We start from the raw sequence: 26,604 nt of genomic DNA, 5'->3' as shown, positions 1-26,604 counted from the left end.
TATTAATGTAATTAATATTATTAATAATTAATCTATTTTCTAAATATCTGTTTTCTAATATCCAACTGACATCATTGAGGTTTACTACTTGGAAAATAGCTATAATTGAAGAACTAGAAAGTAAGTTTTATAAGTTTGCAAAAATAGTGCTCTAGAATCAAATAGTATTAGATTTATTAATAACCTCATAAGGAAGAGTGTGCATTGTAATTATTACTAGTTGCTGTATATATGTAGATCAAATAGGATGAATTTGACTGATCTCAAAAATATTTGGGAAAAAAACAAAACAAAACACAACAAGATCCTACATAGAGTAGCTCAAGATGACAATTCCTGGGGATTTAGAAACATTTGGGAGAAACTTCCTGGTTACTTGAACAGAGTTGGCTCAAACAACTATTTGTTGGTATTATTATAATAATGGCATTGTATATCTGTCATCCCCCATGACATCCGAAGAAGAATATTGCACCTTAGCGTTGGAAAGACTCAAGAGTGCGGTATGTCAAGAGGTGGAAAAACAACAGTAGGAGTAAGAAAAAAAGAGGGGGGAATTGTGAGAAACAAAGTTGTGTTTTTGCAGTAGAGAATTATTTTTCTCTATTCCAAGGTAGTTGTGTAGTCATAATAAGAATTGCTAAGTAGATAAGTGGACAGTAGAAGGCCTCACTGTTCCAAAATAAGGTAGGAGCTTGAGAAAAAGAGGATGAGCAGTGTGAGAACAGTAAGACAAAGATCGCAAGTTCTCAAAACGTAAGAAAGGAGAAATTAAAGGGTTGAAAAAAAGAAAAATTGTACATATATGGTATAGAGGAGCGTTGAGTGCCTTGTGTACCTGTAGTACTCAGCCAATGAGGAAACAGGGGAGGTGATCAGGCGTCAGGTAATAGGGAATAAAAGGTTGGGGTTTGTTTGCTAAAATGTGTTCCTGATTGACAGGATGCCCACCATCGCAATCGCAAATAAAGCAGCTTCACAGAAGATCCTATCTGAAGAAAACTGTTTGAGATTTTTCTCACATCTTCCATGACCTGTTACAGTCTAAAGCCAACAGGCACTGGACAATGCCAACATCAAGACAAGTGACGAGATGCTTGGTGAAATGGAATAACCAAAGGCAAACCCTTCAGTCTGATCCTGTATGACCAAAGACAATACACTTCAGCAAAGACACCAAGAACACTGCTATAAGGTTCTTGGTTACATGCAAAGCAGTTACGCACTTTTGAGACTCATTTGCACTTTTATCAACTTCTCTGTGCTTTAAAAATGCTAAAAAAACATGTCTTAAAAATTGATAGGTACATACAGAAAAATGGAGTGTGACTTCCAGGAGAAGAAGTTTTACAGAACAACTTTATACATTTTATATTTTTAATTGGGCAGCAGTAGAACATCTTTGTGAAAATAAATAAATAAATAAACAGAACTTTAAAACCCTGACAATCTGTAAAAGGCTGTAAACAAAACAACAAAAAAAAACCACACAAGCTCTTTGGTATATTAGAATGGAAACCCTCTGTCATCTTAATAGAAATAATACTGCTTAAAATTATTCTGATTACACCATTAGCTTCTTCACTGTTTGTGGAAATACTTTATTCAACAAACACATTCACAGACAACATTTTAAGACACTACATATTGTACTTCTTTCTTATAAAACAGTGATGGTACAGAAAGTTAAGGCAAAGACAGCTGTTCTCACTGTAGGTACTCTCTGAACAATTTCAAAGTATTTGCACTGTGTTAACTGAGACACAACTGAGACTGTCAGATACAAAATCTCTTTATAAAATTTAAAAAACAAATTCACACCAAATACCATGTTATAAAGTGTATATTTTTAAGGAAGTAACAAAGTGTCAAATGTATGATATCTGATTTTTATGTACAAAAGTTGTTGCCTTTGTCAGCTGAAAATCAAACACAAAACGTTTCATATTTTACTTGTTCTGTTCTTGCATTCTCCATGTGAATAAATACCAGTACAAATAGTAAATTCCTTTGTTTTTCTACAAAAAGGATATCATGTTGTAAACTTTAATATTGGAAGCAAATGGTTATTCTACATTTCAGTTACCCAAAAGAAAATTTTATGGTCTCCTCCAACTGCACATAATGGAAGAGTTCTGTGCCATGTCAGTCCAGATCCTACAGCTGCAGTACCAGTAAGAATGGGCTTGAAAAAAGAACAAGAGTAATATCAATACAACTTACCATAAATGATTATTATACCACATATACCAAGTTACACGATCAAATCCCCACATATCTAATACTCCTTAATAAACAGTTAAAATAAAACAGAAATGAAACTGAAAAATCCGATTATCTGCTACCCAGTTTCAGTAGCTACTTACTACACTTAAGTAAGATGTATCAAAATCTTCCGTGATAACAAAGTTTTCAACTATTTTCATTATTTTTATTAACACTTATTTTAAATGCATGCTTTCAAACCTAGAAACCTTTGTAATGCAATTACTTCCTGTTATTATGTTTATTCACAACTAGTATGTTTGGAGATAATATTTTTTATTGTAAACTTTGTAAATGTACACTAACATCATCAAAACCAAAATACTTCCTGTGCTTTACTTGCACTGTCTCTGAACGTATCATTACTCATATAGTTAATTCAAACCTGAAAACTACACGACAAGCTGATTTTTGCATCTTTAGAATTAGAAATACTAAAGAACTTATTAAATAAAAAGCTATTTTTTTTCTTTTTGTATGAATGAGACAAAGTAAAATAAAACATACAGATCAAATATCATTCTAAATAGCAGGCTGAATAGCGTGTGGAAGGTTTTTTTCACATGGATGAGAAAAAGCTAATTAAAAAAAAAAGACGACCAAGCAGCATTTCTGGATGGTTTGGGCTAGTTTTTAGCTACAGCTTTTAACTATTTATGAGTTTGATTTGAAAAGAACAGATGCAATTCCATCTGAAAGCTGAATTCAAAATTTACCTGGGGATGTCCTAAATGATGAACAAGCAGTTGAGTAGTTGTCTTTCCTGGATACCCAGTGGTTGCAAACAGGTTTTCATTCACTCGGGACCACCTATGAATAAAATGAACATACCTTGCAGTTATTCCTAACAGAAGTGCACACATATTGAACTTCTCTCCCTTGTGAATAACTGTATGAAACCATCAGATATTCCACTGACACCAAAGAAATAAATTCAGAGATATGACCTGTAAATGATTCACCACCCACAGCCCTGTATGCATGTTGTTGTGTAACAGAAAAAAATCATGGTCATTCACAAATTTCACTAAGATTATGGAGCAAGTCCCACTAAAAATGATTGAAGAGGTACCGTTGTCCCTAAACTCCCAAGGAAGTGCTTGCATATACACAGACTGCATCAGAAACAAAACTGAGACAACAAAATATAGATACCACTCATACCTGAATAATCTGGCTCGATCAACATGGACCGGTCTCTTATCCTGTGGATAACTGAAACAGACATTCCATGTAAAAAACTCTTCTGCAAACAACTACTGATTCAAAAACCATAATTTTAAACAATGAAGGAGAAACATTGTCTGCTCTTTGTGAAGAAGCTGAGGTAAAAACTGAGCTTTCCTGCAGCTTACATTTCAATTTGGAACAGGAAAACTGAAGTAGTTAGTGACTTTACTAATGTATTTATGATTGTAATAAATGCAGAAGCCTTACAAGGAGAGGTAAACAGTAGAGATGCTATCTGAAGTGGACAAAAAGAAACAGCATAGTATTTTTAACAGATAAATATTGATAGAAATAAGCAAAAAAAGAATGATTTGTACTGATTCCATAATTGCTGATGATTGTTCATTTATTTACTGAAAAGGAGGTGTAATACATTGAGCATTTAAGTGCTATTTTAACAAAGTAGCCCCATCACTTCATGTGCTACTTAAGGAGACACTGAAGAAATATATGTCCTGTGCATAAAAATACCTGGAGCGAGCAATATCCCATATGAGCCAATCATTTCCTGCAACTGCTCCAATTTTAAGAGTATTCTTTAAACACCAATCTGCTGACATCAGTGGCGTTTGTTCACACTCTAGGGAGAGAATGGCCTGCTGCGTAATTAGGTCATAGAACCGTATTGTCCCATTTTTCTCTGCTACCATCAGCTGTAAGAGAAATTAACAGAACTTTGTAAACTTAGCCTGTAATGAATCTTAGTATTTTTTTACGCTATAGCAAACCTAGTGTATTTTGAAGCAAATATTAATATGAGGACATTAGATGGGTACAATTTTTCACATTTTACTTGAAAACATTCTCCTGAATATTTTTCCAGCAATACAAAGCACTTTTAATTATACTCCTGTCATATTATACATAGGGATTACATTATTTTATCTATACATGTATGTATATATTTAGATATATATGTACATAATTTTGGTGCTTAGAAGCACCAGTTCTCAGACACAGGTGCACTCTGCTTTCAGAATCATATTGCATATTTTTTTGCTTTTAAAATGTGCCAGTTGTGAGTACAAGGAACTGACAGACACAGATAGTGCCATTCAAGGAAATAATAATATTGTTGACTATAACTGTAGAACCTAGATTCATGCTTACTGATTTTCTATGCGTACTACTGCTTTATCCAGTAACAATTTGTATCAGATTTTATCTAAGCTTTTGCTGTTAAAATAAAATCTGTGTTTTGTTAAGCAATTTAGAAAGAGCTTCCTTATTAAATGATAAAAAAATCTATTTTCAACGAGGAGGATGTCTTTCAGATAGTCATCAAGGAAGGCAAAGCAGCATTAAAAATACTCTGTCCCTTCCTCTCCCATCCCTACCTACTCCCATCCCCCAACATCCAAATTTGCTTGGGAAAAGATAGCTGTCACAGAAACATGCTCTTCTGCAAACTAGAAGACGTTGCAGCAAGCACTTTGAACTTCAATGAGCTTTTCAGTAACCATCAGTCCGTAAGGCTTTATTAGTTTTGTGAAGGGGCTTTTATTTACTAAAAAAAATCTCCTTTGCCTGCTCTTTGATAAGGGTCAGACTAAAAACAAGCTAATATGTAAGACTGGTGTAATATTTCAGTATTTTTGCACATAAAAAATAGGGCTAGTTAGGGCTTATCAGGGCCCTAATTAGCTAAGGGCTAATCTAGTAATTTTGTTGTGTTGACTAAACTGCCCTGTAGCACATGTAGTGGCAACCATTCAATTTTGATGACACTGGAGTCAACAGTCTTCTTAGTAAGGACTAAGATACCGGTGGAAACTATAGTAAGAATACAGATCCTTCCTACCTATAGCTCAATAAATATTTTGATTCCAGATTTGACTGCTTTTTTCTGTTGTTCAGTGTCTTTTGTGGTAACCTGAACAGCTATTTGTAGCTACTTAAGGCAGTTATTGATTCGCACATCAGGAATAATAAATCCAAGATTGCAAGGACTAGAGTAATTCAGCTAATGAAGCTGAGTATTTTTCTCTTGGTAACTTCAAACAGATACTTGGCTTGCTTTACAGGAGTCTATGTTATCAGTGAATCTTGCTATCATGACTGATAAAAATTTTCCTCTGGTAACTGTAAGTTAATATGCAATCAACAATGACTGATGTATGTAATCAATAAGGAGTATTTCTCATGGGAAGAGCAAGCAATTGATGGTAAAAAGAGGAGAATGGGATTGAGGATTAATTTACAGTGATTTCACATTAGTAGATCTTTCCAATATTAGTTCCAATATCCACAGGCTCCCCAAGCTTAAATGTTACTATAGCATCAAAGATTCATAGTTTAGAGAAGCACATCCTCCTGTTATTTTAAAGGTGGTAGTGATGAAGAGCTGGAAAGTACAACCTTAAAAGCCTCATCAGGATGCCAGCACACACTCATTCCAGGAGAACGTAAAACAAAATGGGCTTTCTCATTTCCCTCCAAATCCCAGACTCTAAAAGAGGAAAAAAGAAAAAAAAAGGTAATAATTAGCTGTGTATTTAGCTCTGTATTGCCATTTGACTGAAATAAGTTAAGATTTGGTGCCTCAATACATTCAACAAAGGAAGTGACCAAATGAAACACTGTTTATGTTTTATCGCTTCAAGAAGAAAACAGACTAATAGAACACCTAGAATTAAATTTGCAGATGCTTAATACTTGTGCATAGAAGTCAGTAAAAGCAAGCCAGTGCTGAAGAGAGTGTATTTAAAACATGAACTAGGCACACTCTCTATCTGAAAGGGCAACATCCAAACAATTTGACAAGCTTAGTTGTCTAGACATGAAGTCTAGATGATACCTTCTCTCTTTATTCATAATTCAACACTGCAGCCTTTGTACTATGGCACAAGTAACAGTGAGACAACACAAAGCAGGAAGACCAGTGTTGATCTAGCCGATACAAGCAACCTAGAGTGAAGCACCAAGCAACTTAAATCATCCACTTCCCCATGAAAAGGATAAGACCATACACTATTTTGCTTCTATAACGCACGAATTTCCTTTTTTTTTTTTTCCTTGTAAGACAAGACTAAATAATGGAAATATAAGAAACTAGAAATGAGGCTAAGGCAAACAAGAGGGTTTGTGGCAGAGGTGCACTAGCCTACAAAGGGTCTTGGCAAGCTTTCAACAAATACATCATGTTTGTCAGTTTAGTCTTCTCTTTTAGAAACACCTACAGTATATATTAGGCATTTATATATATATATAATATTAAGAGAAATAAAAACAGTCAACAGTATTGGATCAGCATAGATTGATAGGGAAGTGTATGCTGAAACACCAAAACTAGGTTATATGATGAGTTTTCTTTGGATGCACTCCATATGAGTGTTATTGAGCCATGAAGCTACCCAGCTTATAAAACACAGCAAAACCAATACAGACACTATTTTACCTCATAGCCACTGCTCAGTTGCCTCACTTCCCACAAAATCAGGAGCTCAGTTGTAGGACAAGGACATCACAGTTGTGAACGTAAATTTTAACCACAAGGTTGTGTGCTATTTATACGTGTTTTCACACACGAATATATATACATACATCCTTCCTCAATGACATACAAAACCTTAGAATCAGCCAAATTTTTAATGTAGTGGTCTGCTCAGTCTTTAGATGAGTGGCTGAGTTAGATGAGTGGCTATGTACTATTATTGTTTATTCTAGGGGATTTTTGCTGACTTCCTCCAGACTTTTTTAGTTTATATCTCACCAGGGTGCTGAGGGCTTTATTTTTAAAAGATTTCAAAAAATTCTTAAATAATACATCATAAGTCTAGACAAAATATATGGGAACAAAGTAAATATATTTAATGAACAATGTTATTTTCTTATGCCAAACCAAAACAGATCAAATATTTGTTTTCCCCACAGAAAACACAGTCTCTAATCTTGAAGGATCAGTGTCCTTATTAAAATAAAGTCGAAACAAAAACCTGACAACTGTTTAAAAAATGAAATATCTACTTGATTAGGTAATTTAGAAACATACAATACTTTCTTCTATTGCCAGAAATTTTGCCTTGTAGATTTGTCCAAGTCAAATCAACACTTTCCATGTGTATTTACTGTGCAGGGAGAAAATTATGATATAACAGAAGACGGTGAATCATTTTGGCCAAAGGAGCATGCCATCATGTTTCCTTCCCTGAACTGAGTGAGATTATTAGGTGTTGAGACAGTAATTTATGCCTTCTACCTCCCTAACTATGTTATTTATAAAATGCCAAACTAGTATCTCTTTTTTTGTCAGAATGTTCAGATTGGTAGTAACAAACACGATAGAAAGGAAAAAAAAAGAAAAAAAAAAAGGATAAATACCCCTCATGTATTTCCTTCTTTCTCTATTGATAACAAACATGGTATCATTTAGTTTAGGAAAGAAATAGACAATACATATCAAAATAGATCCTTGACCGAATGCATCAAGAACATGTTGTTACGGAAATGTATTTGTGATTATGGAAATTAACTGTTCGTAATATTTCTTTTTGACTAACATAAGTTACAAATGTGCAAAGACACAAATTTTAACCAAACTGAGTTTCAGTTACTCAGTAATCATAACCAAATCAGCTACAGATGCTGAAAAAGCCTCCTGTTTTCTCCACATTCCTATCACATAAATCAATCTATAAAGACCTAGCATCTTGGTTCCCATTCAAACCCCATGAAACTTCACTAATATTACCATGTTTTCATACTCAAACTAGTGTCTACTTTTATCCAAACATTCTTATTTTGTAACCCTGTGTTGTATCACCCCCTTATCAATCCTCCTCCCTTCACCAACTATTGTTGAACAGACTTACTGGCCTTGTGGTATTATTTTTATCCAATAGTTATAAAAAGATTCCAAAATAAATTTAAAGGAGAAAAGTTTGAATAACCCCAGTTGAAATGAAGGCCAAAGTTGGAATAACGGAAAGGCTCAAAGTTATATATAATCTGCTCAGTAAATTAATTCATTTTTACATAACTAAGAATTGAGAAATCATATGCTGCAATTATCACACTATTTAAACTAATATGAAGTTATAGATAGTTACAAATGTCATTCAAGAGAACTCTTGAAATATTAGTATATTCCTCTTATCACTCACATTCTGTGATTAAACAAAGAAATGATAACTGCAGTTATCTCAAAGCATGGAGCTATTCAAACTATGTTGGAACAATTGTATTTTATGTAGTATACATGAATGTGGATGATGACATGCTGCATATGTGCAGCAATTTTACCACAAAATGGACTTTCATTAAAATTGCCAAAGTATTCATTAGAACATCTGAAAACCTGTTTTGTGGCAATGGAGATTACCTTTATTGTACATTCAAACTTTCTGAATAATGAATAATTCTAGCTAGAGAGCAAAGCCAAATTATAAATGAATAAAAGTCATCAAAAAGAATAGTATAAGAACAAAACCATATTGTAACTTTAAGGCATTTCTCAAATCCTCAGACACTGGAAGTAAAAAAAATATATATATATATATATTAACATAAGGTTTCCAGTAATCTTTGTGAGGGGGGTTGGGACACAGAACATCTAGTATCTTTCTGTAACATCTAATACTATTCCTCACCACAAAGCAGGATTGGTTATCCTTGAACTGTCTGATCTACTCTTACAAATGACCAACAAGCTTTTTTTTATTATTATTATTTTATTTTATTTTTAAAATTTGACTTAAATATCCTTCAAGTTTCTTTGTATCTCCAGCAGACATACTTGCATAGCGATTATATAACCAAAAGTATAACCAAAATTGATGGTTAATATTTTGGTTGTGACTGTGAGGTGTAAGAACTATCATGTAAGACTTGGGGGACACACAGGGATGCATACAAAAAACATGCAAAGCCACAAGCTAGACTCCTAAAAATAATTCAAGACTCCCAATTATTTTAATCAATTATAATGCACAGCTAGCTCGATAAACGCTGTCAGCATAGCTCAAAAAGGATAACTATTTTGCTATCATATTTCTTATATGAAGAAATACTGGGGAATTCTATCACAACAAAATGATGAACATCGAGCAACATGGAATAAAACACTTTTTTATTTTAAAAAAATTATAGTTGAGAGCACAAAATATAGAAGATGTAAATGAAATATAAATTTAAGGCAGGAATAAGTGAGAAAGGCAACTTTACAATATGGCCAGAGACTGAAATAGTTATTGGTCTATCAAAGTAAGACACAAGTGCAACAAGCACTGAAAACATTTTAATGAAATGAAAAATGAAAAAAAAAAAAAAAAAGAAAAAGAAAAAAACACCAAGCAACCAAAAAAAAAACCAACAAAAATAACAACAACTAATTTACCACTGGCTTTCCTGTCTACTGTCTAGTGAAATACCTACGCAAAATAATTAAGATATAAGAGTACCAAGTAAACAAACACATTAGAGGTGGAAAAATAAAACAAAACCAAACAACTAAACTACAAACAATATAATAAATTTTGTGACTTCAGTTAAATTTATTTTCCAGTGATATCAAACCTTTCCCCAGGAATCTCTGTATAGAGACTAAAACTAACCTTCTGATGGACTGGCATTTGTGGTATATGCAACAAAACCTGGACCTGACAGTGACTGACAAGCCTGGACACCTAAACAAGCTTGCAAAGTGGGCCCATGTGAACCTAAGTCCAAATGCAAGATGCTGCACCTGCGTTGGGGTAATCCCAGACATGAGTAAAGAGTGGGAGAAGAACTCACTGCAGAGAAGGACCTGGGGGTGGACAAAAAGCTCAACATGAGCCAGCAGCACGTGCTTGCAGCCCAGAAGGCCAACTATATCCTGGGCTGTATCAAAGCAGGCTGAAGGAGGTGATTGTCTACTCTACTCTGTTTACAACTACATAGCACAGAAGACAACTGCAATTATTTTGATGCTTGATATTTTTAAACAGTCTTAAATAATCAGTTCTACTTTGCAGATGGTCTTGTGAGACCAACAAGACCAAGAAAACTATATGTAAAAGCAACAAGAACTCCTGAACTAACAATTTAAAGGTAAGAACACGGAAGGCATCACCACAGCCTTTTCTCAACTGGTATCTGACCTAACACTGTCTTCCAACAACAACAAAAGACCAAAGCCAGCCAGGAGATGTAACTGTTGCAGCAGCTTGTGGCAAGATTGTTTAATGCATGAAAATTGAAAACTTGTGTTCCTTATCTATCTCTGCTAAACTTACCCGAGAGAAGAGGAGGGAAAATCTACACTTGACTCTCTCTGTATGATGTACATACTGAGGCACAGTGTTAATTATATCAAGCACAGAGGTGGAACTCTAACAGAACAACACTGACACACTTGAAACTCCTTGTTCTTGTGCTAATTGTTCTACTACTTCATTCCAAAGGTATTAACAGATGATGTATCCTGAGAAAAATTTCTGAGTAGAAACTGAGTACAGACAGAAAAATTATTCTTCTTCTTACATTACTGCTGAAGCAAATTACACAGTAAGTAAGGAATGATTTTGGTAAGTCTGAGGGAATGCATTTTCCATTAGTTTTGAAAGTTTAACCTTTAAATTCAATAAAAAACGTCTTCATGCTCCACATGCATAAATGGAAAAAATAAGAACTCAAGTAGCCAAAAAAAATCCTGCTTACTTCTCATGGCTTCAAACCATAGATTTTATGGTTTACTGCGTAACTGTCTTTCAGTTGTTAACTCCTGATAGCATACACTAATTAAATCATTTGTATTTCCTTTTCCTTTAGTATCAATCAGACTATTGGTTTTAAAACAGTTCTCTTATCTCAGAAACACTGAGCATTTCATAAAATAAACAAAACATGCCACATATTCAAATACCTCTTTGCTGAATAAACCCAACATTAGTTTAGATCTAATGAAAAACAAGCAAACAAACAAAAAAAACAAGAATAGAGAATAAATTGGAACAAGCTAGGAATAAGTCATACACATTTCTACTACTCATTCCTAATGATTTTGTTGGAAATAGAGACAGGACAGCTGTGGAAAATCTGCCTGCTGGTCAAAGTCCTATTTTTGAGTTTCCTAGGGGTATTGAAAAATCACAGGCCTTTTAGATTTTCAGTTCATGTAAGACAGCGTAGCTCTACTAATGCTCCTAGACTGTGATTTACACCAGTTGATGTTCTGCCCTTTACAAAATCTCATACACAGAATAACCATCCTAACAGCTATTTCCTTCTCTCTTACCAGATTGCTTCAAACACAAGACCTTTTCCTTTGTTCTTATAGCACTTTTTTTTCTTCCCCTGAACGTTAAATAGTCATTTACATAGCAATCAATATGGTCATAACGTCAAATAGCAAATATATAATTCATATAATCAGAGAAAAACTAAAACAGTTCCTTAACTGAGACTAGTTTTAAACTATCACAGCTATACCAAGAAAAACCATTGATGATGCTTTCTCATAAGCCTCTTCCCCTATTGCAATGGCTTGCTAAGCCTGCACAGCTGCCATGCTGCCTTCTCCAACTGTGAGCTGCATTGCAAGGATGAAGACCAACAACTTTAAAGATTCACAAGCACTATTAGAAGTGGAAGATGGGGGACATTTTGCCAAGGAAAAACAAACTTGTGCACTACAAAACTTTAACCAATGCTTTTTAGCGTACTAAGCTGGTGAAGGTGCCAGGAACACAAGTCCTATGGGGTTGTTTAGTCTGGAGAAGAGGAGGCTAAGGGTAGACGATATTGCTCTCTGTAACCACCTGAAAGAAAGGTGTGGGGAGCTGGGGGTTGGCCTCTTCTCTCAGATGAGTAGTGATAGGACCGGAGGGAATGGCCTCACATTGTGCCATGGGAGGTTTAGGTTGGAAATGAGGAGACATTTCTTCTCAGAAGAGCAGTCAGGCATTGGAATTGGTTGCCCAGGGAGGTGGTGGTGTCACTGACCCTGGGGGTGTTCAAGGAAATGTTGGACGTGGTGCTTAGGGACATGGTTTAGTGGGTGACATTGGTGGTAGGGGGATAGTTGGACCAGATGATCTTGGAGGTGTTTTTCAGCCTTAACAATTGTTATTTTTGTTTGCCTTTTATTTCCAGTTGCAAACAATTAAATATATCAAACAAATAAATATATCAGATTGGAATGGCTATGATCATGGTATTATGAGCTGCCAGTATCACTGTATCAGTATGATACTGTCCTTAGGTTATATAATTCCACCTCCCAGTAAGGCAGGTAAGCAAACAATTTCACAAGAGTATACTGGTTTTAAACTTGACTCATCTGAAGATAGAATAGATGGACAGAGTCCGTACAGTTTAGAGCTGAGCTATGCATGTCTTATGTCTCCTATTCTTGGAGATCTTTTTTTTTATTTTTTATTTATTTCTGTCCCACCTAGGGAAATTGACGGCGTACATAATCATAGAATATCTTGAGTTGGAAGAACCCACAAGGGTCATCGAGTCTAATTCCTGGCTCCACAAAGAACTATGTAAAAATCAGACCATGTGCCTGAGAGCATTGTCCAAACACTTGAAATCTAGCAAGCTTGGTGCCATGACCACTGCCTTGGGGAGCCTGTCCCAGTGCCCGACCACCCTCTCAGTGCTGAATCTTTTCCTAACCCCCAGCCTGACCCTCCCCTGTCCCAGCTCCATGCTGTTTCCTCGGGTCCTGTTGCTGTCCCCAGAGAGCAGAGCTCAGCGCCTGCCCCTCCGCTCCCCTTGTGAGGGAGCTGCAGCCTGACATGAGGCCTCCTCTCAGCCTGCTCTGCTCTCGACTGAACAAACCGAGTGGCTTCAGCCACTCCTCATGTGTCTTGCTCTCTAGACCTTTCCCCATCTTTGTAGCCTTCCTTTGGATACTCTCAAACAGTTGTATGACTTTCTTATACTATGGTGCCCAAAATAGCACACAGTATACTCAACATGACGCTGCATCAGTGCAGAGTAGAGCAGCACAATCACTTCCCTTGACCAGCTAGCAGTGCCGTGCCTGATGCACCTCAGGATGTCCTTGGCCCTCCTGGCTGCCAGGGCATACTGCCTATTCAACCTGCCAGTGACCAAATTCCTTTCTGCAGAGCTGCCCTCCAGCCTTCCATCCCCCAGTCTGTACATACATCCAAGGTTGTCTGTTTCCAGGTGCAGAATCCGGCACTTGCTCTTGTTAAACTTTATATTGTTGGTGATTGCTCAGCCCTCTAATTTGTCAAGATCTCTCTGCAAGGCCTCTTTACCCTCGACAGAGACAAGAGCTCCTCCTAATTTAGTACCACCTACAAACTTAGTGTGCATTTGAGTCCTGCACCCAGATCATTTATAAAAACACTGAAGAGAACTGGCCCTCAACTGAAGCTTTGTGGAACCCCACTAGTGACTGGCCTCCAGCCTGATGTAACCCCATTTACTTTAACCCTTTCAGCAGGACGCATCAGCCAACTGTTCACCCATCGCATTATGGTTTCGTCTAGCTGTATGCTGAGCATTTTGTCCAGAAGGATACTGGGAGAAACAGTAGTGAAAACTTTGCTGAAATACAAAAACCATCCCATCTACTGGCTTTCCTTGGTCAGCTAGATGAGTGACCTTGTCACAATGGGAAATTCAGTTCGCTGAACAGAACATTCCCCCTCATGAACTTGTGCTGGCCATCACCAATGACCGCACTGTCTTTCACATGTTTTTCAATAACTCCCAGAATAATCTTCTTGATAATAGTGAGGCAGAACATTTTTCTTCTCGTTCATCTAGTAAGTTCAAAAACAGATAGTTTTGAAAAAAGAAAAAAAACAACCCCACAAACAACAAGAAAAAACACACACAAAAAAGCAAAACACAACCCCCCATAACCCAGTCCACATGACTAATCTTAAATGAAAACCTACTAAAAATAAATAAGGAAGCATATACACACACAGAAAAAGCCAAACTATTATTTCAATGATATTTTGAGCAAAATGCATACCTGCAAGTGTGATCATCACTTACACTTGCAACTTCTTGACCTTCTTTGGGAGCAAACACCAGATCATTAATGTAATCTGTGTGGCCACCAAATATCTGTCAACCAGAAAAAAAAAAAGAAATATTTTTAACTTTGAGCAGACTGTTCCACCATGAGTCAACAATATATTCAAACGATCCACTAAATGAAAGATTCGAGTGTAAAATAAAGTTATAATTTTTACATGGAAGAGAAAAATATTCATTAGTAAAACCGGAGATATTTAAAACCTCTAACGCTTGTGTATATTTACACTGTAGGTGAACAGAACTGCACTGCTCCTTGTAGTTAACACAGAGGTCAGCTTTATGCTCAGGTAAGTGGAATACACGAGAGATTTTTATTCTTTTTCAACCACTGAATTTTGAAGGTAGAAGGTAATAAATCTCAGAAAGAAAGAGGAAAATCAGCAGGACGTGAATGTACACATGATCTATATATTTTAAAGAACTCCGATTACTCATAAGTAACTCTTATCTCTGAATACGAGTTTTTAATAGGAATTCCTGCAAGCAGTAAGAGGGTTTTTTTCCTGAAGGAGCAATAAACCAATCACTTGTCCAGTATATTCCCTTTCCCAAGCAGTCAACATATAAATTCCTCAAGAGCAGATATCCACCACAGATGGCAAAGGACCAAAAGACTACCTTTAGAATAAAAAGTGAAAAAGAGTCTCAATGAAACAAGTAACAATGCATGCTGAAGGGTTTATGAAAACCAAAAGTGAGGAAAAACAGCACATGAAAAACAAGCAGGCCACATAACATCACAGCAATTAATCACAATTTCTGTTAAACATTTGAGAGAAACTGACATAGTGCTTTATGCTCTTTGCTTTATATATACTTGTACTGAAGAGTAAGAAAAATTGCGTATAGTGCACAGTTACTGTGAAAGTAATAGATCATCTGTTTTCAAGTAATAGGATATAAGCACCCATGGTGTGAATGTACATATGAACTATCACTCAAAATCAAACATTCACAGTTATATCAGAAAGCATGAAGTCATTTCAAAGGGAACTATTACTATGTAATTGTCCTCAGCTGAAATTTATTAATCATGACATTTTTATTTCAAAGTACTGAGAATAATTTATCTATAATGAAAACCAACTTAGCAGCATAGCTTCTCTGAATGAGAAGCAGAATCACCGTTTTTAGTAAAAGTTAAAAGGATAATTTTTACATATTCTGAAGGCTTTTCAGCTGTCTTGGCCATAAAATCACAACAACATTTTCTTCTTAATTCCGTTAAGTGTTTTGTACTTATCTACAGACATCAGTAATCTTTTAAGCTTTACAGTATCTTCAAACATCTAAATTAAAGATCAAATACACATTCAGCATTAAGCAAGCAGGCAAAACTCATCTCATTTAGGCCAAGTCAAAGTCTGAAGTACTTTCAACCCTGCTGAAATACTTTTTCAACCCTGCCCAGAACAGGGGGGTTGAAACTAGATGATCTTTAAGGTCCTTTTCAACCCAGGGCATTCTGTGATTTTATGATTCAAATTCATTTACATGGTTGTTAGGTAGGAGTACATCATCTCTGATCTCATTAGAAAATCTGTAGCTAGTAAATATCAGTTTGTTCAATCTGAGGATTTATGTGTGTTTTCTCTCACTGTGGTCTTTACGCCAAAAATCTCAATTATAATTACTTAAATCACTTAAAATTTGAAGTCAATTATTTGAAGTCCATATGTAGATGTTGTATTACTGTTTCATCCTCTTTACTCCCACTGAAAAAGTCACTAGGCATGGCTGCTATTGTTTTGCCCAAAGTATCATAAAAAGGAGACAAAAATATCCACTGGATAATGGCATGACATGAAGAGATGGCAAGGAAAAAACAGGTCAAATGGAAACAACCACTTCTCAGCTTTCTGAAAGGACAAAATACTGTTCTCTGTGTTTGTTCCTCACAATGAGCTACACAACTGATCAAAAAGAAAAAATGCACTCTGTAAACCCTGTACAATAATGAAGCTGCCCCTCTAAAAAGTTACGAATGTTCAATATATCAGTTCAATACAGAACCATTTTCAGCAGCCAACTTATTTTTTCCCCAATAGCCCATAATTTCAATAAAACCTTGTGGATTTTACTAGAACTAATACATCCTAAGATGATGCTAAACTATTTAGACAGAAATGCAAGTCTTTTGAAAATTTTCAGCATTCAAAATTCAAATATCCTGCCTCATTTTACATACACAGTTCTGATGAAATATGTTTTTTATTAAACAAAATTTGAAGCAGGAGAAGAAAGCCACAATTCATTTCCAAATGAAAACCTCAGAACAAGAAAAGACTTCATGAAGATCCATCAACCATATTTTACCTTTTGTTTGTTGTTCTGGGCTAGATCCAGCCCATAAATTTTGGATTAGTTGTGTTGACAAAGTAATGGAAAACTCAGTATGCTTGAAGTTCCTTGTTTATAATTACATCAAGACAGTTTTTCCACTGGGAAAACAGAGTAAGATTACTCTGTCTATCCCTCCAGAAGCAACACATACTAATTGTTTAATATAAAAGACAAAATGTTCAGAGATTACATTTTGACTGTAATCACATACTTCCCTTAGGTTTTTTGCACATTTTGTACCTCTCTTGAAACTCTCATGTGTAAAGTGTGCACTGTACAATGGATCAAAGTCTTCCATGTATTCATTATGTATTCAACCTTAGGTTCATGAAATAGTTTTTCTGAGGTTTTGATTGACTAATACTAAGAAACCATTCTATCAAACTATTTAAAATTTACTTGGCATAGCTCATAGAATATTTGTGAACCTCTGAGATTTCCAAATACTTTAAATGGGAGTTAGGTGTTATTTTTTTTCATCACAATAAATATATAGCTCAATGATCATCCCAGTATAACAAATTATGATGACAACCTGGAGGAAGGTTGTCTCCACTTTTTGTCAAAGCAATGACAAAAACACACACACAAAAACAAACAAACAAAAATGCCTGGAACATGCTCTTAAAGACATTTTTACCAATCAAAGAATCACAGAATGTTAGGGATTGGAAGGGACCTTGAAAGATCATCTTGTCCAATTCCCCAGTATAAGCACACTATTCCTTTTCACTAATGAGATTCTCACTACTAGGTAATAATCCACATTTTAAGCTGTTTTCTGATTATTTTAAGCATTAGACCAAGCCTGATCCGGTAAAATCAGGAATTTTAACTTCTTCCACAGTCTCAGGATATCCTTGATGAAGTTCTTAGACTAAGTTCCAGTGGTGAAATTTGCATAAACAGAGCTAATTACTTCATTGCTAAATTGAAGCCCAAACTTCTCATTTGCATAGCATAAGCCCCAAATGGTCTTTAGTATTCTGTTGTGTCAAAAATAAACCATCTATTGTAGCTTCATCTGGCCACATAGTCATAACCCTTCTTGTACTAATACATCCTCTGTGATCACTATACTCACTACTCGTCGTAAGATTTTTTTCAGATGTGTTACGTAATGGACATGCTTTTGCAGTAGAAGCAGTCAGCGCAGTTTGTGTTAGAAAGAAGTCCTAAGGGTAGAAGAACCAGTTCTCCAAAGAATCTTTTTGTATGAAAAATAATTGCTACCTTAATAGAAATGTGTGGCATTTCAAATTTATTTGTGGACACCCAGACAAAGCTACTGTGTAATAAATTCTGCTAAATTAGAAATACATGTTTTAAGGTTTCATTTGTGTTGGACACATACCAGAAAAAAAAAATCTTATTAGACATGGTAAAAACAGTAACCCATCACAGAAATTCTATTTTGAATAAACAGCATTCAGCAGACTGTGCTACTGTGTTGACTCCTTTGCTTCTCTGGTTTTAATATTGATCATGCATTGACAGTAAACTACAAAGTAACCGTCTCATCAGGTATATTCAAAATGTTTATTTTAATTGTTTTTTTTTTTTTTTTTTGTAATCTTATTCTAATTCAGTAATAAACAGCTTAATATAATTCTTCATTAGAATAAACTTGCTTATTTAAACTTGTATTTTAAAAAAAGTTTAAGTTCATAAGATATCAAAAATGCATTTGTGTAAAGCTGTAATACTGAATATTTATTATATGTATTTATTTCACTGGAAGCAATGGGTTCCTATTGAGGAAAACAGCATATCCCATTGAGAATTCCTAGCGTTAGTCTGGGAGGAGCCTTAAATCCACATGCAACAGTCTGAAAGCTAGTATAGATATGAGGTCTGCTCCGGAATGTATAAAAGAGCACCTTCTGCTAAAGACCAGATGATAAGAGACAGGAGACAAAAAGAGGTATGAAGGCTATGAACTATCACAGCTGTCACTTTTGCACAATTTTTGGTGAAAACACAAAAATTTGTTGGTCGTTAATACCCAGTAATTAAATTTCTGTATTCAGAAGTATTCATTACACAAGGAAAAAACACTTATTCATGCCTTGAACCATGCTGAAATTAAGAGACTTGTCACTGATTTTAGCAGACAGTCAATGAGGCCCCTTGTTAATGAAAAAAAAAAAAAGAGAGAGAGAGAGAAGTAGACAGCTGAATTTAGAGCCTGTAGTAACAGGTTCTTCTACATGTTTGATTATTTCCACTAATTAACCATTCAATTGTCTATACTGTTATTAATAAGTCTACCTATTCTCTTTCTTCCACATGCTTACAGACAATTCTGTAAATTTCTCAAATCAAAACAGACGTACATAATTAGTAAAGTACTTTATATTCTGCCAAAAAAGTTAAAAGATTAAAGCTGCTTGTCTACAATATCATAAAACTGGCAGCCAGTTACATAAAATGGTAACTTTGGTAAGGAGTGATTCACATCAACTTACAAGCAAACAGCATAAACAATTTCTAGAAATATTTTGCTAGAAGTGCCAGCCAAGCTATTTGCAACCGTGTCAGTTATCCTACTTCCTGGCTGACAAGGCCATACGAGGTGATGGACCAAGCACGAAGGAAGGAAAAAACGGGTAGGTGCATGCATGAAGTAACATAGAACATCTTTTCTGTAATGGAAATACTTTTTATTTTCTAGTAATGTCCATTTTTACTTATATATGTCTTTATTCACTCCATTATTATTTGGCCAAGAGTGACATCTGCAATTAATTTACTTTCTGTATGACAAATATTGTCTTATTAATACATATTGCCAAACCACAAAGGAAAGTCAGTTCTTTTCCCCTTCATATTGAATACACAACTCTCACCAACAGAGGCATTATCATATTCCAAAGCACTAAAGAAGGAACCCGCTCCACTGATTTTTTAGCATTGATTAGCTTTGCTTGTTCTTGTCTGACACCTCATCAAAACAAATTCAAACAAACATCTAATTAATATTAGTATTTGGACTGGGATATTGTTTCAAAGGCAAAATTTTGAAGAATATGTACATGTCCAAGTGATTTGGAGTTACAGAGACGAGAATGTCTTACAAACAAAAGAAATCCCTTACACTTGACACCTCTTAGGTCACTGGTGAAAGAACACTACACTGAAAGAACAGGAAGCAAAAATGTATTTGAAGGAGACATTCCTTTTCTTCTTATTTTAGACATAAACAAGTGATGGCCCATTGCCAGGTTTTATGTAACTGTCTGCAGTTATGTACAAAATTCAGTGTTCTTTCTTTAAATCTTCTACTGTATGAAATGGCTTCATTGCAACTTTCCTGTTCCCCAAGGAAAGAGACAAATCATTAAGTTTGCTCTCCATATAGAGAAGTCTAATAACCAATACCACATAATATTTTACAGGTCTCTATGTAAAAGAACCTTTTCCAACACAGTATTTCAAATTTGCCTGTAGAATATTCTGACGTTTTCGACCACAAATAAACCTCTACTTACTTTTTGTCAATTTGGTTGTTACATAAATACTTTTAAATCAAAATATAATAGAGCTGATAATTAGTTATGCCCACTTTAAAGATAGAAAGCTATATTCAATACACCGATCTTTGCTAGAGATGATAGGTCTGCCACAGTTTAGTGTTCTATATCATACTGTACATTAAGCAGAGTGAGGCAGAAGGTCAATTAAAGATTAGACTCCACTAGAGACTAAATAAATATTCAGAATCAGCTCAGTTACCCTTACCTTATATTCATTCTTGTCCTGCAGGTCTGAAGTAAATAGCCTTAACTTCCTATCAGAAGCTGCTGTACAAAACCTACACTCCATAGAAAAAGAAAAGCCCTTCTGTCAGTTAGCACTGCAATGGCTGACGATTTTTTTTTAAATAAACAAACAAAACAAAACAAAAAACCAACAGTTTCACCCCATTTTAAACCTGCAAAATGACATGCAAAAGGAAATTCAGATTTTCAAACAAACATATATTCTCATTTTTTTGCTTTGGCATCAAGCATTCGGAGTTATAATTAGAACTTACCTTTAAAATTGTAGAGTATCAAGTGCCAAGAATACTTTTTAATGCAAAGAAATACAAAACATTTTACAAAGCTAAATCTGAATCAACTATGAATTACCTGAAATCTCTCTCATAACTGCCAAAGAATTTACCTTGGAGTAAGTGGCTGATAGAAAAAACAGAACCCTTATCATCAGTGTTTTAAATTATCTAAAGATTAATTTATTAACCAGTCTCTAACTTATTTTAAACAAGAGACTGTAAAAATATGCAGCAGTAGGCAACCAGTATAGTTTTGAAGAGGCTTACAAGCTATTGAGAACATCTGAATTTGTGTTAAGTGCATATTTAATAATTAACCATTTTTCTAGACTTACAGCTTGACAGGTCTCACAAACAGCATCTGACTTGTACCTAAACATAGCCTATACTATGGAGAACATCATGTGTAACTTTGCAAAGCAGGCCACGATTATAGTCTCATTCATACAATGATACATACAGACACGTTATACAGATAGGTACAGATACATACAACAAAAAGACTAACTAGATTACAGGTCGATTAAAATAAAAAAATCTAGCATCTACTGTGAATCCACTGTGGGGAGGAAAGAGTAAGAGGCTCAGGAAGCAGAACAAAACAAATCAAGGATGACTAAGAATGACTTTTGTTCCAATGGTGTTCACAGACTTCAACAGCAATTTCCTCAGAGTTAGATTTCAGCTGTAAGCATTAAAGTAAGTTCAATATTAAGGACTTAGAGAAAACAGATATGAGACAAGGATTCATTGTAGTCATTTATTCTAAATACCTTATCTGGGGAGGTAAAGCATCAAGTCTAGTTTCTGGACTCCATGCTATGGCATCAACTCTGATTCCATGATGAAATGTTCGTAGTGTCTTATACTGCATGCCTTCCACTTCTGCATCCTCTTCCTACAGAAATACTGTAGTTAGGTAACCCAGAATAACAGGTTGATGACTTCTAACAAGTCAGACTGAAGCTGAAAGTTATATGTATCTGCTGCGATAAATTATTTACTTTAAATATGTAAGTAATTAAAAATCCATGAAATGATTGCAGTTTCAAACAAAAGTCAACATAGCACGAAAACAAAACTATGTTGCACAGAAAGCAGATATGCAAGACAAACATGCTGAGCCCATTTTTTGCACAAGCAGTATCTTCACAGATACAACCAGAACCACTGACAACAGCCTGATAAGCACACACCGAAATGTGAAATAATGGGAACAAAAGCAAGGAGGCCGTGTAGGCTATCTTCTCTCCCAGTTTTTTTTACTTTATGGAAAAATGCTAGCCCTTCCAGAACATCCTGTTTTGAACAGCAGGAGGTAGAAAGAAAGGTACCCTTTATCGTTCAACGTGACCAAAATTACTACCTTGGCTATTCTTCCACATGGTAAGGGCACTGGATGGGGGCAAAGATGAAACAATTGCTGAGATTGTGGACTCAATGAATCAGCTTATCTTCAAAAAGTTCTCAAAACATCCAACGTAGTAACTCAAAATAACTGAAGGATATTTTGACAAAATATTCTCTATGGCACAACTCCGCTTTAAGGAAAAAAAATTCTCTGTATACACTCCACATGATGTAGAAGCTAGGAAGAATCTACGTTATTTTCAGAAAATTTCCAGCAGTAAGACTTTGTGGAATAATAAAGACCAGTTATACTGTTTTCTATATTAGATAGTAAAGTACGAAAATAATACTGTGTAACAGAGAAGTGAGCTCAAGAAAAAAAAAGTCACAGAATCACAGTAAAAATAGATTCCAAAGATAAGAGTGTTCTACTATTGATTTTCAAGCATCTGGGGGAAAAAAAAAGTCTCATAAAAAAAAAAAGTATTACATATAAAAATATACAGTATGCTATTTTACTTTTTAAAAACTTTAATGATATGATGACTGGAAATAATGTCAAGGTAAGAAAGCATATTTTACTGTTTCTACCAGTCTGTGAGAGAGATGTAAAAAAAAATATCTAGAACGCAGATGTGTATTTGCCACTGTCTTTCCTTGAAAGAAAGGTCTCTAAACTTACTTTGGAAATTTTAATTATTCCTTTCTATTCCAGGTATTTGAAATCTATGCTGTTTTGATGGCTAGCTGAAAGCCTTAAAAAAAATAAAACACCATACGGCAAATATTAAGTTACATATTTCCAAAGCTGCCTGCTTAAGTTCCCAGAAAACAGTCAAAAACATTTGCAAAAATACAAAACTGGGATTACTCTCCCAATAGAGCACTCCTGTATTTATTGCAGCCTACTGAAAAAGAACTTTACACCAGCAGGATGGTAATACCAATATGTATATATATATATATACATCTTGTCCCTTGAAGGCCAAATATCCCAAAGTCATTAATGTAATAAAAGAGTAAAACACTTCCCGGCAAAATGGGGAAGGAAAGAAGCAGGAAAGAAGACATGCTGTCAGTTTCGTGAAGCAACTAATAAAACAATAAACACAAACTAACCTGAAATCTACACGTCCCAACAACTACGTAATTATTGCCGCCATATGCAATGAGGGAACATGCATCTCCACTATCAAATGGATTGAATTTTATCACATGCACATAGTCTTCACAGTCCACAGTATAAGCAGCATTTCTAGTAGAATCTTGCTTCATTTTCAGGGGACTATGTCAAAGTATCGTGGAAGTGATGTCTTCTTCAGGATGAAGATCAACGTTCCTATATGTAAAAAGTATTAAAAAGCATCCATTACGTATTTGCATAGAGAAAAAAAAGTACTTGTGGTGCAACAAATCAAGATTTTTTGTAACACTGTATTTATGGACACAAAAGGTCAACTTAAGCTCATTATTTACAGATTTAACATGTGATTCCAACAATCAAGAGATTAACTAACGTAACTGACCTAATTCACTAACATACATTCAAAACCGTTTCTACAGACATCAGTAACAACTGCAGATTTTGTGCTACTGATGGCAACCTAACATCAAGACATGGCATTAAGTAACTCTACGTACCAGAAAAGTCACATATATAGTTTTAAAATTTTCAACCAAATGACAACAAATGATGTATTATTACCTTCAAATTCTCTTCCCTGGTGTACCTCTTTAAAGGACAGTAAAATACCTACAAGATAAAACTGCCAAACTCCAAACAGAAACACTATTCTGCAGAATACTTATATGTTGTTTCCTGACTTAAGCCAACCCAACTTCAGACAGTACCTCCATGCCTCAGTACTGGACCAGAAACAGTTAGTTTTCACCTGGATCAAAAGTATACCTAAACATTACTGCTTTACTGTATTCAAGCACTTTTCAAGAAAATCAGACTCCTGTGCTAGCACATGGGAGGCTGAGATACACAACAGATTTCAGAATCATCCTAGATTTGACATTAGTTTACACCTTTTGAGAAATGACTTTTTTTACACATTCAGCATGGAGAGATAGCTTTAAACTTCAGACCCCTGTCAGATTTTTCTCTGTTAATGACCTAAAGAGCTCAGCACCAAGGCTGAACATGGTGCCTGGGAGCCACCACAGTTTGAAGCGGGCATCATCGGCACACAAAGAGGCTCTCCACGTTTGTGTCATGTATTTATTAACCAACATAACAAACCACCACGCTGACAGAAGTACGTTAGCCATGTAACTCGCATCGCCATGCTAAGGCCAAGCACAACTTTTAGCCCAATCTGCAGATCTCCTTGAAGGCTCCCACCGCGGCAGACCCCATCCCTTGGGGCAGCACCAGGGGCACAGCCGGGCCGTGCGGGTCAGCCCCCCTCCCCTCACCCTTCCCCTTCCCGCTCCCTCCTTTTCCCTTCGGGGCCCAGAGGCTGCCCCAAAGGAGCCCATCCCACACCGTGCGGCCAGCAAGGGCCCGGGCCCGACCCCCTCGGCGCAGCCCCGCTCCTGCTCGGGTCCGGGGGGAAGCACCGAGCCCCCTGCGCCCCCCACGCACCTCTCCGGCCCCGCACGGCCGCGGTTCCCGGCAGCGCCTCCCAGCCCCGGGGCACCCCCTGTGCTTCCGGGGCAGCGGCCCGCGCTCCCTAATTGGGCGGCAGCGGAGGATTTAAATTAAAACCGGCGGGGAGGGCGGAAAGGGCCGTCCGCCGCCTCGCACCGGAGCCCCGTCGGCAGCCCCGGCCTCCCGGGGCCGGAGGTGGGTGAGCGGGAGCAGCCTCAGCCCGCTGGGGCCTCGCGGCGTCGGCGTCGTGCCCGGGGAGCCGAGTGGTGGGGAACGGGGGGCCCCTTGGAGCTTAGGGTCACGGGCGGTGGTGGCAGTGCTGGCTCATAATGCTGGGTATAGGGTCTAGGGCTTTTCCTGCGGGCTTGTTGGGGCTGTTATGGTGGGTGCTGGCTCCCAGTGACCTGTGTTGTTCCTCAGCAGCCTCTTCCCCGAGGAGGGTGAGGGGGCAGAAACCCCTTCTCGTTTTTTTTTTATGCCTGCCTCACGCTGATTTGTACCTATCCAACAAGTGTGTCCACTGTGATCCTTGCTCTTTGTTCATGTCGAAGTAAAGTGGGATAAAGTAAAGCAACTTAACTTACTTGGAGGGGGCCTGCAAGAAAGATAGGGAGGCACTCTGTCAAGGGGTGTAGCGATAAGACAAGGGGGAATGGTTTAAAACAAACAGACTGTGGATTTACATTAGATATTGAAAATAAATTCTTTGCTTAGAGGGTGGTGAGATGCTGGCACAGGTTGCCCAGAGAAGTTGTGTATGCCCCATCCCTGGAGGTGTTCAGGGTAGGGTTGGATGGGGCTTTGGGCAACCTGGGCTGGTGGGAGGTGTTTCTGCCCATTGCAGGGGGGTTGGAAACAGATGTTCTTTAAGGTCCCTTCCAAACAAGCCATTCTGTGATTCTAACCCTTCCCCTGTAAACATCTCGGTAAGTAAGTTGTTACTCTGTCTTGCTTGTTGCAAGATATCTCGTTTTCCCCATCCCTCTCCCACTCCTGATCATACCAATTGCCAATAAGTAAATAAGTGCAGTGACCTATGTGTTAACAAGATGAAATAAGGGGAAAGGTTGGATTTGTGTTCTGAAAGTAAAAGACAGGGGTCTTGATTGTGTACTGTATGCAGTGCTAGGGAACTGTCTTTTAGAAACTAAAGGGTTTAGAGAAGGCAGTTTAAGAGTCTCAGGTACTTTTGGCTTGGTAAGTGTAACGAGGTGAAAGACCAAATCACAAAGTAGTCAAATCCAAAACTGAAGTTGAAACTCGTTTCCAAAGGAAATAGGGAGAGTGATGATTTATGGGAGGAAAGGAAAAACGGCTTTGTGCATAAGTAACAACAACAACAAAAAATCAGAGGTGTCTTTAATGACTTTTGGAAACAATAATGAATGTCTCCTTTCCAGTTTTAAACTGTTCTAATAGATATGGACTGAACGAACAGTGAAAGCAGGTAGTACTGAAGATATACTTTAGGGTATTCAGATTCAGTCCTTGCCAAGACAAAAGTGTCCTTTGTAATAACTTTTCTATTCTTTCATGTTAGTAAAATATACAAGAAGAATCAGGGGTCTTTGTGAAGACATCATGCATAAGCACTTTCTACCCTGCCTCTTCATAGTTGCTCTGTTATTAGTGAGGTGAGTCTTAATGCGCTATATGTTTAGTGGAAAGAACTTATTCTGTGGACTTGATGTGAAAGAATAAACAACAGCAGATGTGCAGCTTAATGGAGGGGGAAAACGTGTGTAGG

The 26,604-nt window shown here is 36.6% G+C and overlaps 2 protein-coding genes across 5 annotated transcripts in view; one reads left to right on the top strand and one right to left on the bottom strand.

Annotated features, from left to right (window-relative positions):
- Positions 1-1,767: 1,767 nt before the first annotated feature.
- Positions 1,768-24,964, bottom strand: NUP37 (nucleoporin 37). Of its 2 annotated transcripts, none has more exons than XM_035341929.1 (11): positions 24,852-24,964; positions 23,378-23,597; positions 21,682-21,806; positions 20,593-20,665; positions 14,441-14,535; positions 5,854-5,944; positions 3,967-4,148; positions 3,430-3,480; positions 2,982-3,075; positions 2,050-2,185; positions 1,768-1,880 (listed from the first exon to the last, which is right to left on the bottom strand). In XM_035341929.1, the coding sequence occupies exons 2-10, from the start codon at positions 23,531-23,533 to the stop codon at positions 2,072-2,074; spliced, it is 981 nt and encodes a 326-aa protein (XP_035197820.1). In that variant the 5' UTR covers positions 23,534-23,597; positions 24,852-24,964; the 3' UTR covers positions 1,768-1,880; positions 2,050-2,071. The 2 variants fall into 2 exon arrangements, with proteins under 2 accessions (XP_035197820.1, XP_035197829.1); XM_035341938.1 differs by having other exon boundaries at positions 24,761-24,858.
- Positions 24,913-26,604, top strand: part of PARPBP (PARP1 binding protein) — a 53,833-nt gene continuing 52,141 nt past the window's right edge. For 2 of the 3 annotated variants that reach the window (XM_035341887.1, XM_035341881.1), the window contains exon 1: positions 24,913-25,052. The gene's annotated coding sequence lies outside the window, so the exon portion shown is untranslated. The remainder of the gene's footprint in view (positions 25,053-26,604) is intronic. The other variant, XM_035341905.1, reaches the window with a different exon arrangement.

Source organism: Oxyura jamaicensis, chromosome 1 (genome assembly GCF_011077185.1).
Source record: "Oxyura jamaicensis isolate SHBP4307 breed ruddy duck chromosome 1, BPBGC_Ojam_1.0, whole genome shotgun sequence".
Classification (NCBI taxonomy): domain Eukaryota; kingdom Metazoa; phylum Chordata; class Aves; order Anseriformes; family Anatidae; genus Oxyura; species Oxyura jamaicensis.
This window is presented reverse-complemented; position numbering and strand designations above follow the sequence as displayed.